Source organism: Pogoniulus pusillus, chromosome 1 (genome assembly GCF_015220805.1).
Source record: "Pogoniulus pusillus isolate bPogPus1 chromosome 1, bPogPus1.pri, whole genome shotgun sequence".
In the NCBI taxonomy this organism is placed as follows: Eukaryota; Metazoa; Chordata; class Aves; order Piciformes; family Lybiidae; genus Pogoniulus; species Pogoniulus pusillus.
In genome coordinates, this window is record NC_087264.1 from 17,078,129 (window position 1) to 17,092,610 (window position 14,482).

General features: G+C 44.9%; 2 protein-coding genes across 2 annotated transcripts in view; one reads left to right on the top strand and one right to left on the bottom strand.

Annotated features, from left to right (window-relative positions):
- ASB2 (ankyrin repeat and SOCS box containing 2) overlaps positions 1–9,554 on the top strand; it is a 29,437-nt gene extending 19,883 nt beyond the window's left edge. The window contains exons 8-9 of the mRNA XM_064142422.1: positions 3,936–4,089; positions 4,754–9,554. Coding sequence (XP_063998492.1) covers positions 3,936–4,089; positions 4,754–4,890 — 291 coding nt within the window. The 3' untranslated portion in view covers positions 4,891–9,554. The remainder of the gene's footprint in view (positions 1–3,935; positions 4,090–4,753) is intronic.
- FAM181A (family with sequence similarity 181 member A) lies at positions 9,476–12,302 on the bottom strand. The gene is made up of 2 exons (XM_064142435.1): positions 12,216–12,302; positions 9,476–11,884 (listed from the first exon to the last, which is right to left on the bottom strand). Exon 2 carries the CDS (start codon positions 11,823–11,825, stop codon positions 10,944–10,946), a length of 882 nt encoding a protein of 293 aa, XP_063998505.1. The 5' UTR covers positions 11,826–11,884; positions 12,216–12,302; the 3' UTR covers positions 9,476–10,943.
- Positions 12,303–14,482: the final 2,180 nt, after the last annotated feature.

Genomic DNA, 14,482 nt, shown 5'->3' on the forward strand with positions numbered 1-14,482 from the left:
AATATTAGTTCACTCAGAGAGTCATCACCTCAGTGGCAACATCCCATGAAGCAGAGGTAGCAAAAGCTGTCTAAAGTTATATCTGTGCCTAAAGAGACATTGGTGAGGGGCAAAAAAAATGCATACAGGGAAAAAAAAGCAATGCCTTCCCTCCAGTAGTATTTTAAATTTGCTCCTTATTGCTAGGAGGAATTTAGCTAATAAAAGTAAGGCTTATGTGCTGTAGCTTCATGATGCAGTTGTGATACAGTCTGTATTCTGAAGTACACAGAATCTTATAGAATCATAGAATCAACCAGGTTGGAAGAGACCTCCAAGATCATCCAGTCCAACCTAGCACCCAGCCCTAGCCAGTCAACTAGACCATGGCACTAAGTGCCTCATCCAGGCTTTTCATGAACACCTCCAGGGACAGTGACTCCACCACCTCCCTGGCAGCCCATCCCAACCCGTATCAAACTATATGTTCTTTTCCACAACTAAGATCTGCTTGTTTTATTTTCTCACCTAAGATTACAGAGAAAAGACTGGATGAGGCACTTAGTGCCATGGTCTAGTTGATTGGGTAGGGATGGGTGATAGGTTGGACTGGATGATCTTGGAGGTCTCTTCCAACCTGGTTGATTCTATGATTCTATGATTCTATGTGGGGAGTAAAGTACCCTGCTGCCACCATAGGGCATTCAGCGGCCTGCTGACACTGCAGGCTCAGAGCCAATCCCATTGCCTGGAGTTGCAGGTTTGCTTTATTTTCTATCATTTTGCTGTGCTTCGTTTCCTGCAACACGTTTTGGAACTTTTTTTTTATTTCAGAAAACGTTTTTTGTAGACTGAGACTGTGAATAGGGAAGAGAGAAAAAAGAAGGCAAGGTCTCTGGTGGAGCCAAGAAGAGGAGAGCAATGACATCAGTGTTTTGTTGCCCTACACATGTCCTCATTTAAACTCTGTCAGAGTGGAGTTACTGCTTCGAGGCAGTAGTGCAGATCCTCATTTTGCATGTCCTGTGGAAACTCTGTGGCAGTGACATATACATTAAAGCCAGATATTATAATCTGAGCTTTCTATAAGTAATACAGCTAGGAAACTGGGTTATCTGCTGGGATACTCCTGACATTACTGGATCTAGTTTTCCTGGGAAACTTTACATAGCGATGCTCAATTTAAAAAAGGAGGGGGGGGAGGAGCTTAAACTGAAAGATCTTTAAGCTGATATTTTGTTTTTATTCCCTGATTGTGGCGGTCTTGGAGGCTGCAGGCAGTTTCAGTGACTAAGCTGACAGACGATGCTTAAGACACCATTATTCAGTTGGGCTGTGCCTGAGTTCCTATCCACTCAGCATGATTTAATTCACACTAACGTTTCATACTGCTCACATGCAGATAAATCCACAGATATCGTCATCATATGCAGCAGCCTGACAGAAATAGATGACTGTCTGGTACATATTTAGATTGAAGAGGGAAGGGAAGTCACTGCTTTATTCAAATGGAACTGCTAAAAGTCAGATTTTTTAGTCTGTTCGTCAGTATCTCCATAAGCAGCCCTCCATACAATGGCCCTGAGTACTCTGTAGCTTGCACTGGAGGCAACAGAAAATTTGCCCAATCCAAGACTAAGTAATGAAGATGCCTCTGTATCAGACCCAGGTTAGTTCTCTTATGAGGAGGTAAAATTTCCTGGGATTTGACCATGCAGAAACATATCCAGATTTGTTTCTAGTAAGGCATTTGTTCCCCAAATGCAGGAGGTACTGTGCACTCCAGAATCTCCCTTGTCCCCTAAGCCCTTCGCTTTTATTATTTTACCCCACTTCTCCCCCATCTCCTTCCTTTCTTCTCCATCATTTCCCCTCATCTTCCTCCTTTCCCCCATCTTTCTCTTTTCATCTCCATCCTTTTCCTCTCCATCTCCCTCCTTTCAGCATCATCTCCCCTTTTCACTCCTTTCCCATCCCACGCTGCATTTTCCCCTGTTTTCCCCCAAACCCAGAGCACCTGCGTTCTGTTGGAGTCTCCTCCCACCCCAGGTGTGACCACTTTGCCCTCCCTGCCCACTTCCCTTTTTAATCAGCCCCAGGAAAGGCAGAAGCCTCAGAATGCCCAACTGGGCAGAGGGATCCCTCTCCTGTTGCCACTGGTGAGTGCCCATGGTGCACAGTGGGTGAAAGGGATTGGGACAAAGGCTGGGGGGCCTGGTGGCCCCCCAGTTTGGCAGGATTAGTCTTGATAGTCACTCTAACATCACCCACGGGTGCTGGCTGGGCCTCCTTACTTAAGCTGAGCTCCTCTCTGTTTAGCTGCTTCTTTCTGCCTGCTTAGAATGAGCTTAAGTACTTGGCTGAACTGGAAGCTCATGGGGGAGTACTACTGTGTTGTCATAAAAGACCATACTCAAATATCTTCCCTACTGTTACCCATTCTTGGTCAGTCCTTTGGTATTCTGAAGATCTATTCTGTGTCTCACAGAACTTTAGAGGTTGGAAGGGACTTCCAGAGATAATCGAGTCTGACCTCCCTGCCAAGGCAAGATCCCCTAGGGTAGTTTGCACAGGAATGCATCCAGGCAGGTTTTGAAATTCTCCAGAGAAGGAAGCTCCCCAACCTCTCTGGGCAGCCTGTTCCAGTGCTCTGTCACCCTTACTGCAAAGAAGTTTCTCCTCATAATGAGGTGAAACCTTCCGTGTTCCAATTTGCAGCCATTGCTCCTTGTCTTATTGCTGCTGACCCGTGAAAAGAGACTGGCCCCATCCACTTGACACCCACCCTCAGATATTTATATAGAATCATTGACTGTGGATGCACCCCATTGGGGCCTGTGGATTTGTGTGTCTTAAGCTGGCACAAGTGATCTCTAACCCAGTCCTGACTGACTAGTGGAGTGTACTCTTCTCTCCAGTTCTGCTCTGTTGCTTCCAGAGACTGGGGAATAGAATTTTTTGAGCCTGGAGGAGGTAATGTTTGAGTATTAAACAACTCTCTTGGGCCTTTCCTTCTAAAGCCCTAGTCCACTGGATACTTCTAAGTAGAGTTTAAGAGAGCTGACTTAGTCCTCTTTGAAAGTCCAGGGCTGAAATTTTACTTATCACCCTGCTTCTTTCTGTAGTGACACCAAACTCTAAATGTTGTGGTCACTACAGCAAAGATTTTTGCCGACCTTAATATCTACAACCAGTCCTTCATTGTTTGTTAACACAAGGTCCAGCATCACACTTCTCCTTGTTTGTTCTTCAACAACTTGCAGGAGAAACTTGTCATCAGTGCACGGCAGGAACCTTTTAGACTATTTATGTTTGGCTGTGTGGTCTTTCCAATTAACATCAGAGTGATGGAAATCACCCACGAGCACCAGAGCACTCAATCTTGAGGATACATCCAGTTGTCCGTAGAAGGCCTCTCAACAGTTTCTTCTTGGTTTGGTGGCCTGCAGTAAACTCCCACAACAGTGTCATTCATGTTTGCATGTCCCTTGATTCTTTCAACACTTTCATCATCTCCCCCTAGGTTAAGCTTAATGTGTTCTTTGGACACAGCTGCCCCACAAATCCCTTCCCAGTCAGTGTGCTGGGTCACAGTGTCCTGGGCTACATGGATGTTTCTGCAGCTCTGTCACTGTCTTGAGGCAAAGCTCCTCTTCCTTCCTGCTTCTGTGGACTTTGGATCTTTGAACCCTGTAAACAATTCAGTATCCTGCCCATACTTCAAGGTTAGGCCTTCTTCATGGTTTTGTGTCCCGCTGTGGTTGTAAAGAGGAGATTCTACTCTCTGTTGCAAAAGGAAAAGGCTTTAGCTGACATTGTCTGAAGGGAAATGTGATTTCCATTGCAACTGGTAGAAGCATGGGACAAGCAAAGCCATAAGGGCTGTTGCAATTGTTGCAGTTTCTACAGGTGCACTCACACCCCACTGACTATAGGCAATCTGTTTTTCATTGAAGTTTTGTGAAATGGTGTCTACTCCAGAGATAAGTCGCTGGGCTGGGCCAATCATCGATGTTCTGCTGGATTACGTGGGGAATGTGCAGCTCTGTTCCAGACTCAAGGAGCACATTGACAGCTATGAGGACTGGGCTGTCATTAAAGAGAAAGCAGGTATGATCACCCAGGGGAGAATCTGGCACAAATAGTCCCACTGTGGGATTCAAAACCTTAGTCATCATCTCCTCTTGGATATTCATCCTTTATACTCAATAGGATTTCCCTACTGAGACTGAATTGTATTTTGGACCAGATATGAAGCACTAGAAACTGCTGTGGTGTCACTGACTGATGTTAAATGTACACCAGCTGTGGATCTGCTCAACTGGGAATGAGCAATGCCAGCGCAGGCAGGCCTGTACTTGCAGTGCAGTTAGATCAGGGCAGGTAGCAGCACAACCATCTCCGCAGCTGCCCAGCAGGCACCAGTGGCTTTAAAGCCTTTACTAATAACCTGCTTTCCTAGATATCCTTTCCCCTAGGATGCAAAGTTTATCACAGGCATGATCAGAACTAGTTTTCTGGCACTGAGTTCAATTTGGTACATATTACATTTTTTTTCAGCACCCCATTCTCCAGCTCCAATTCCTTCCCTATGCCTCAGAGTAGGTGAGCTGCCCCCAGTGCCAAACATATCATCCCTCTGTTACAAGAAAGTCCCCTTTTCTTTCATTCTTCTTTCTCCTGTTTTCCTCTTGCCACTGGTGTGGCCAAACTAAGCTGTCACTTTAAAGTTTAAACCTGTTTTGCTCACATTTCTGACCTGCCTGTCTTTCAGAGCCCCCACGACCTCTTTCCCATCTTTGCCGCATCAAGGTACGACGCCTGGTTGGAAGGAACCGCATTAAGCTTCTTGACACCTTGCCTCTCCCAGACAGACTGATTCGATACTTACAGCATGATTACACACAGTGACCCTAGGTGCACTGGACATGCAGCAGCTGCCCAGCATGGCACTCAGTGTCATCAGCATGGCAGGGGTGCACATCATGCACAGTGGGAGGAATTGCTGCTGGCTTGGTCAGGTGCCCTCCAATGACTAATCTAAAAGAAATATGCTTCTGAAGCACGAGTGAGAAGAAAAAGGAGGAGACAGAAAGCTATACACTGGTCTGTCAGTTTTCCAGGAGAAAACACATTCACCTCAGTTTGGTCTGCAAAGAACAAGAAACTAAAACCAATGCTGAAAAATGTGCAGTGTTAAAGCAAGTACCAGTGAGGAAGTCAGTGGTATTCTGGTGTGTGATGGAGTTCAGCATCCTTGCTATGATCGCAATTCAGAAATTGTCAAGAGTCAAAATGTTTAGGAAAATAATCACCTTTCCTTCACTGACTGAGATTTTTGCTTTAGTTTCTATAGTGGTGTTTGGATTTCTAAGTGTGCTGGTTGGTAATTCTCCAATAACTTGGTACCATTCTTGCTTACACTTTTACTTTCATTTTTGGGATCTTTCTTACTGAGTACTTGATTTCTAAACATTCACATCTCTGAACATTTTTATAGACTGAAGTCCAGAAATCATAATTCCTTTAAAAGTCAATGAAAAGTTTATTTAAGAAGGATGTAAGAATTGTATTTGCATGTAGTGAACACAGTTCTATTTGCATTGTATTGCAGTAAGTAGGTGAAATTCTGATTGAGAGAACTTCCTAGACTGGGAATTTGAAAGCAACTCTTAACTCTTATTTTTTTCAGTGTAAATTAGAAATAGCTGCACTGTAAACAGTAGAGTTACTCTGTCACAGAGATAGTGTCAGAACAAAACAAAGCCCTAGAGAAGCAGGAACAGAAAGTGAAGGAAAAAGACAAACTGTGTAGGGAGAGGTAACACTGCTAAACAGACTTCACCTGTTCCTTCAAAATCCAGCCTTTCCTACTTCCTTGGATTTCTGTGGTTATAACAATACCATCACTGGAAGAAAACTATTTCAAAATTATGAAAGTCAGACTTAGAGGCTTATGCAAACAAGCAAACACCTAGAATTAGGCTTCTACATCCTTATTCAGGTGTTCAAACAATGCCAAGTTGCTTGTGCCAGGTGTAGTTCCACTTAAGCCAATGGGACTAAATGTGGTTTAAAATATTACTGAGACAGAATAAAAGTCTTAGGATTTAGCCCTGAATTGCCTGACTCTGGAAGTTTGAAGTATCTGTTAGGTCCCTTAGACACTGATGAAAGTTATCTCATCTTTTTTGAAAATTAGGTCACCTATTTACAGCTCAGATCCACAACTGATTGATGGCAGCTTAACAAGTTACCATCTATCAGCTGAACCACTATAATTGTCCGTGAAATTCTTTCATTGAAGTTTTTAACAAGTCACATTCCCTCACAGCTGGGGAGGCCAAGGAGCCCATGAACTGTTATTGACAGTGACCACAGCTCAGTTGACAGGTGTGACTTGTTGAACTGATTTCATGAATGCCTCATTCCCGAGTTGGCACCTAAAGTATGAATGGAAGAGCCTAAATTTGGAGCTACATCTTTACAGATCTTATGCTAGAAGTATACTTATCATTACCTTAGGTGACAAAGAGCTGTGCATTATGGTTTGTTTGGATTCCCCAACAGAGACCTGACAGATTTGATTTTGTTTGTTGGCCTGGATTGCCATCTATGGAATCAGACAGAAATACAAGTAGGGAAAGTGCATTGCACTGAGTTTTGTTTGTGTAGAGTTTTATATCTTAACACAGGGCTGAAGTGTGTTGCACACATACAACTCTGTCTGGGCACATAAGGTCAGTTTTTGTGATTTGATTTTTTTTTTTTTTTTTTTGTGAGATATCTTCAACACTTAGGATATAATCAGAAGAAGAATTAGTTGCAGCTACAGGCACTGTATTCATAGCTGTGCCTTTTCCAAATGCAAAAGTAATTGAAGAGCCAAGTTTCAATTCACACTGAACAGTGATCTTCTTGCAAAGCTTTGAAAAGTCAGGTGAGATTCTTCCACTGCTGAAATGCCATCCAGTGACATGCATTAGTACCAGTTTACACTCTACCCCTTTGTCTCTTGGAAAAACAGTGGGTGGAGGGAAAGGAATGGGGAGCAGGAAGTCTTTAGACAGATTTACCAACAAAGGCCCTGTATTGACAAGAAACAGTATGACACATAGAAAATCACCTGTAGTGTTTGTGCCTCTCACATCTTATAGGATTGAGCAGTGAAGGTCTGGGTCTTACTTAATAAAAAGTAGGAGAAAACCTCTTGAAATTAAATGAGTGTAACAGAGCAGAGTCATAGAGGGTGATGGATAAAGACAAAGCTTGATGGAGACCACTTACTGAAGCGCAGGTTTGGTGTGCAGTGGCAGCTTTGGAGACCACTGGCTGATAAAGTTTCACAATCACCAACTGCATGTATAACTGCAGAGGTGGGATTTCCTAAGCTATCCCAAGCTGGGAATTTCCCCTGAGCCAACAGTGTTTGCCTCATAAGCTTTAATTTAATTTCCTCTGAGAAGTTTAAAACTGGGTTTGAGTGGAGTAAATAAGAAAAGTCCCCTCCTTCTTTCAACCAAGAGACCTCTGTCTCTCATGGGAGACCCATGTCCTGCTTGCTGTCAACCATGTGTCTTGAGCAGGAGAGTCACTGAGCTGGAGAGCATGAGTCTGGCGGGAACATCATCTAACTGCTGTAAGGACATACTGTGCCCAGAAACTGAGAGGACTCTGTTAGAGGGGGGGATCTGGTAATTACAATGTTACTGAAGTCCATTGTCCCTGCTCTTTACAGTAAGGTTCATGCAGTTTACATTTATTTGCCCTACAACGGAGCCCACTACCTCTCCACTCATGGACGCAGCATTTTGTGCCCAATACTGAATCTGCACCAATTCAATGTGCATTTATCTAAGAAGTTACTGTGAAAAGACAAATCCCACAAACCCAAGCAAAACAGGCTTTGTAAGCAGATCTGTAGTTCAGGTGCATTTGTAACAAGTGTGCTAGATAGACTCCTTCAGAAGTGATGGCTTTAATTGAAGCGTTCTAGGAATGTTTCATGACCAGGTTACTGTACGTTTTGTTTTATTCTGCAACATCTGCAGTTCACTTGATGTTCTTGTGCACTTTTTTTAAAAATTTTGTTTTCTATGAAAGCTTTTTCACTTTTACCTCTCCCTCCCCATTATTCATAACAACTATAGTGGTTTTAACAGTTTCAATTTGCATTGTTCCAGTAGATAGCACTCCCACATGTCACGTTTCCATCTTTCAAACAAAGTATGAATAAACGCATAGATTCTGATGGGCTATCAGATCTCCTGAATAGCAACACTGAACAACTAACCACACAATCAGCCAGGAAAAGTCTGAATTAATCCAAGCTTGAACAATTAATAATTTTTATCTTAATCTCAGGGATGAGAGAAGAGTAACTACTGCTGGAGAGGACACAGAGTTGCTATTCTTTGAAAACCTTTTGGAGAGTCGCACACATCCCCATTCAGTGATTCTGAATATACTTAACAATTGTCTTCTGATCATTTGTGTTTTACTTTATGGCTGCTCTAGTTCAGAGCTACAGCACGGGCCACCGCCTGCCCTGGGCTGGGGAGGGTAGTTCCATGTCACAAACGATTTTAAGGATTTTTATTTTTTTTTAAGTTACATGAGCCTAAATCTGAGGGTAAATGGCATAAATATCTGTGTGCAAGAGATAATTTGGAATGATTTGGTTCAATCCTTCATTGTAACTTTTAAAAAATGCTATTGCATTACATGGAAAAATACTATTGTATTATGTGCAACACATGTTTAAAGAAGAAGCAGTTTAAATGAAGGAAAATAGAACAAAGAAATTAATATCCAAAAGGTAGAAACTTAATTTTAACTCTGTTCTTTCTCTGGATTTCTTCAGAAATAAAATTCCTACAGAGACTATCCACTTTGCCAAGTATTTTAATGTTGATAGAAATACATATTCTGCTGCAGTACACAGCACTTTCAAATGTCTTTTCTGAACTCATGCAGGAATTCTTGTCCAGAGCAATCACTGAAATAACCATGGTTCGTTCCATGACCTGCTCTGGCCACTCAGACAAAATCCAAACCAATGCTAAGAAGGTTACTTTGCACTGACAACAGGGACTGAGACCGAGTTCAGCATCTAGCTTCATCTGGATTACAACAGTGTCACAAGAGATATTGGGGTGACAAAGCACCTCTATTCCAACCTCAAAAATTCCTTGCCTACAGCTCTGCAAGTGAAAAGCAATAGTTCTCCTCCTGTTTTCTCAAATGGAGTTACTGCCTCTGATTTCAGTTAAGAGTGGGGTTGTTTTGTTTTGTTTTCTAAAGAGAAAAAGGGAAATACACCTAAGTATATGCATATTTGCACTTCTGGATCAAGAGGTAGCCTTATGTCTTGAAGCCTTAGTTCACCTCTTTGTCGCTGCACGTTATTGCAGGCATGTGCTACCAGAGCAACTTCCTTCTTTCTCTGATGTCAGAGCAGTCTATACAGGCTTGCCACAATATTCAGTACTGGTAGCAAAGGGAAAGCAATAAAAGCCATCTCTGTTTCTATTTTTGGCCTGCTAGACTAACACATTACAACCAGATGTACTTCTGAGGTTTGGGGAGAGAATGAACTACTTTTAACCTGAGAGTAGTTCATATCCTACTGAAAGTTGCAGCCTGATTATACAGCACCAAGTCCTATCAGGAGATCCAAATATTAAAATTTTATGCATAAAATATTTTTTTCATGACATTTCCTGTTATGGAGATACCCAAAGTCACAGGGAGCTATACTAGCCAGAAACCAAGCCAATCAAGGTCATTTCTTATTGAATCCTAGAAGTCCCCATTAGATTCAGTGAAGCAGGTTTAGTTTACTTCAGTATAACTGAATAGAGGCATAGTCCTGCAGTATTACATCTTTCAGATCCCATGCTATGTGCTTTAGAATCACTTTCTTTATGGGATTAAGATAAATATATCTTTTTTTAATGCCCTATTAACTTTTCTAACATCAATTTGTTAAAAATAATTGGGAAGATACCAGGAAAATCATTTGCAGCCAGGTCTTGTATTAGTATCTTGAAGTCAGACAAAATAAAGATGTCTGTGAGCCACAAATCAAGGCAGGCTACTCTATACACTTTTTTTCATTTATCAAATTTTATGTTTTTTTATTCAACTAATACAGTTTCTCATTTGTTCTGCTGATACAAAACAGTTCCTGACATGGAAATTTATTCTGCGTCCATCTGCACCAGCTTAACATTAAGTAATTTCCCAGACCCAGAAGAATTACTTTTGCTTTATGTCACTCCCACCAGTTGCAAAATCAAACCTGTGTCTACCCAGTGGGGCAAATATAAACAGATTGCATCTGCAGAGTCACCAAAATAAAATTACCTCCTTTCTTCCCTTATTCTTTTAATTATCTCCATATTTACATACAAAAAGACCTTAAATCTATTCACAAGTGTAGTTTCTACATTAAATAATGTCCTTCCAGTCTCTTGGGCAGAAAAGGAAGTGACCTGAATATCTTGACTTCTCTGGAATTACTTTAAAATACAAAACCCCTTTGAATGGGTTAAATTCATTTCGCTGCCACTGCCACAGGGCAACCCTGGAAAGATGTTCCCACATGGAGGAGATCTCCTAGGTGTTACAAGTGCAGCTATGAATGGCTCGCAGCCCCACTCACTGTGGCTCAGACAATGCCCATCAATGAAAGAGCCCTAGTTTGCCTCATGCTCCCTGCCACTGGCTTCGTAAGACTTATTCCCAGTTTACACCCATGTACTGAGAGGAGAGTGGAGGTCTAAGTTGCTTCACAACGATTACTAATTCACTCCAGCTGCCCACGAGGAAGAGGGTGAGATTGTTGGCCTCCTTCCCCCTGCCACTCCACGCTGCCAGCAGCTCACAACTGGTGCCTGACCAGGCGTTTCGATTTATTCTCAGGAGCTGTTGTGTTCAGCGTGCCTCCAACAGCACCCTGGCTAAAGATAGCTGAAAACATTGAAGATTGGTGGGGCAACAGTAGGCTTAGTGGGGATGGGTTTCAAAACCACAGGTCGGTGTAGCTTCTGCCCCATGCCGTCAGCCTCCTTGCAGAAGTGCGGCATCTCCATGGGCAACGTGGCTGCACTCTTCCTCCATAGACCCAGCCCTTGGAAGGGCGAGGGGGGAAGTGCACCTGGGGGCTGGTACACCCCTGGCCCAGGGCAGGGGAAGGGGCAGCAGGTCCACGCACCCACCTGGCCTGAGAGGACCCCAGCAGGGTCCTTCTCCCCAGCATGTGGGGCAGGCTCAGGGGAGCTCTCTGGGCCGGCAGCATCTGGGCTCTGTTTGCTTTTCTTCCCCTCATAGGAAGGAGGGTCTCTGGGGGCTGGGAGCCCCTCAGGGCCAGAGGGAAAGGCCCTGGCTGGCAGACTCTGGGCTGGTCTTGGCTCTTCCCAGAAGGAGGCAGGGAGCTGTCGCTTCCTCATGGGCACCTGGTCCGGCCTGGTGGCCTCTGCATTTTGCTCCTGCAAAACCTGTTCCCCAGCGAGGCTCTCCTCTGCCTCGAATGTCTGCAGCATCTTCTCAGCAGCAGCCCCTGCATGGGAACTGAGGTCAGGCGTCTCAGGCTGGGGACCACGGCCCCGGTCCTCAGCTGCCCTGCGCCAGCCACTCTCAAGGGGTTTGCTGGGATGGCACCGAGGAGTCCGAGCGTACTTCTGCGAGAACCGCTTGAGCTGCTTTTGCAAGTATTTTCTGTGGTCAACCGACCGGCGACAAGGAGCTGATTTATCCAGGGCTGCTTTGATATCACTGGAGGCCAGGTTGACGAAGTTCAGTAGGGTTTTTACCTCGCTGTCTGATGCCATCTCACTGGACATGCCGTGCAGAATTTCCCATTAAAAGTTTATAATCCACCGTTGGATAAACCTCGGCAAACCTGCAGAACACAGTGGACAGACCTGAGAGCAAGAAACCTCAGCTCAAACAGCACCAAGGAAATGGAGGGTGGGGAGGACGCGGCATGTCAGACTTCTCAAGCACACAAACAAGTTTTCCATCCGCTTGCCGCTGTGCTGGCAAGCTCCCGGTGGAGCTGCCCTACACCGCTGCCTGCAGCTCGCTGCCCTGTGCTGCTGCTCCAACACGCACCGACACAAGCACTGGCTGACGAACGTCGGCTAGCCTGGTGCCTAATCTTATTAGCGCCTAGGTGAAAAGAAGTCGGGGCGGCTGCTCCCTCCTCCCTGTAAGCAAGTGCGGGTACTCACCCAGCGCCTGACGGCTTTTCTCACCGGTGCTGGCGGCCGCGGCGTGGCTGCAGCGAAGGGTCCCGTCCCTGCTAATCTTGTTAGGCAGGTTACACACCGCCAGCTTCCGCGGAGGCAGCCAGAGCCCGCCACTGTTTGGACGCAGTTTAGCAAGCACTTGAGCAAGCTGAATGAATATCGACTCCAGCGAGTTCGGGGCTCTCCCAGGCCAATCAGAAGCCACTCTGCCAAATACAAAGCATCCCAATCAGGCATCAGCCTCCCCTCCTCACATTCTTTGCCATCACAAATTATCACCATGGGGACAGCCACAGAAAGACAGCTAATAAATACAATCATTTCCCCACCATTTCTACCATTCTCCATATCCTCTTCACCCTTATCATGGCCCTTCTTTTAAAACATGACATGATCCGAAGTGAAAATGCTGAGGATGAGTTAGTAAAATTCGGACAACCTTTTCTCTGCACTCCCTGAAGCTGTCTGGGGGCTGACACTAACCATGCTTCATTGGCACAGGACAATGTAATACAGGGAACTAGGCTAGCCTACTTTTAACTGTTCCCCATCAGAGCCTTTTTTTTCCCTTTCCTTTTTTATTTTTTTTTAAGGGAAGGATGATGTCAGAAAAAGGTAGGAAAGGAACAAATCTCTAAAGAGATGTGCAGATATCCATGGAAAGGGAGCTTGAGCGCTCAAGAATCTTGTCTTTATGTTTGCCCCCTCAATTGAGTTACACAAAAGCTGAATTACCCATTCAAACTACCCGGACAAAAGGATGGAGTTGGATAGTACTCTTGCATCTGTAGTCAAACAGTTAGAGACTTAAATCGAGTCGTCATGATGGAGAAAGAGTTAGACAAAGCCCATAGAATTGCCATCAGCAAACATTTTCCTGTGTCATATTAGTGGGTCTCCATGACTCCCCCTGGCCTGGAAACAATAGCACAAGTTTGCACACTCGACTACTGTCACCCTGCCAACGCTGGCAAGGAGCAGAAACAGGACAATCCTTTAAGGGGAAAGCATGCCCACTGCAGGGAAGGTAAGAAGAGAGGGAAGAAAAGGCGTGTGAAATGCTAATTGAGCTGCTTCCTTTACTGATCCAGAGTTATGCGAACCCTCTGCCTTCTCACAGGCTTGTCCCTAAGGGGTGGCAATAACTTAATAGCATGGTAAAACCAAGAGCTGGAGAAAAAGGAGAGCAAAAGGGCTGCTCTTCGTGTGCACTGGACACACTGATGATACAGAGCTGGCAGCAGCCTGTGTGCCAGCCTAGGGCCTGCTACCTCCCCCTCTCCAGCCTGCAGCACCCAGGCAATGAGAAGAGTGGAAAGGGGCACAGAACACATGCACCCACCTTCAGAGACATGCTACCAGCTCTGGACCAAGCATAGGCATGCTCTGTGAAAAGTAGGAAATTAAGTCCAAGTCATTTTGCAAGTAAAATCTACCTAACTGATGTGAAGCATCAAAGACCTGAGTGCTAGGGTTGAAAACAGCCACATTTTACAGGCATTTTACTATATTTTCAGTGTTCTGAACTCTAACAGTTCCATGTCCTTCTTGTGTTGGGGGCTCCAGAACTGCACACAGACTCCAGGTGGGGTCTCAGGAGAGCAGAGTAAAAGGGCAGAATCCCCCCTTTGCCCTGCTGGCCATGCTTCATTGATACAGCCCAGGTCACGGTTGCTGGCTGGGCTGCACATGCACACTGCTGGCTCATGTTGAGCTTTTCATCAACCCAGCCCCCCGGTCCTTTTCCTCAGGGCTACTCTCCAGCCATTTGCCACCCTGCCTGTATTTGTGCTTGGGATTGCACCAAGCCAGTGCAGGACCTTACACTTGGCCTTGCTGAATGTCATGAGGCTGGCGTGGGCCCACCTCTCCACCCTGTCCAGGTCTCTATGAATGGCATCCCTGCCCTCTATCAAATCAACTGTGCCACGCAGTTTGGTGTCATCTGCAAACTTGCTGAGGGTGCACTCGATTCCTGTGTCCACATCCCTGACAAAGATGTTAAACAGCACTGGTGCCAGCACTGACCCCTGAGTGACGCCACTTGTCACTGGTCTCCAGGTGGACATTATGCCACTGATCAGCACTCTATGTGTGTGACCATCCAGCCAATTCCTTATCCAGTGAGTGCTCCATCCATCAAGTCTGTGTTTTTTCAGTTTGGTAACCAGGATGTCATGTGGGACATCCATGACCTTTCTAATACAATGGACAGTGGTTTAGCAATTTCATAGAATCATAGAATCAAC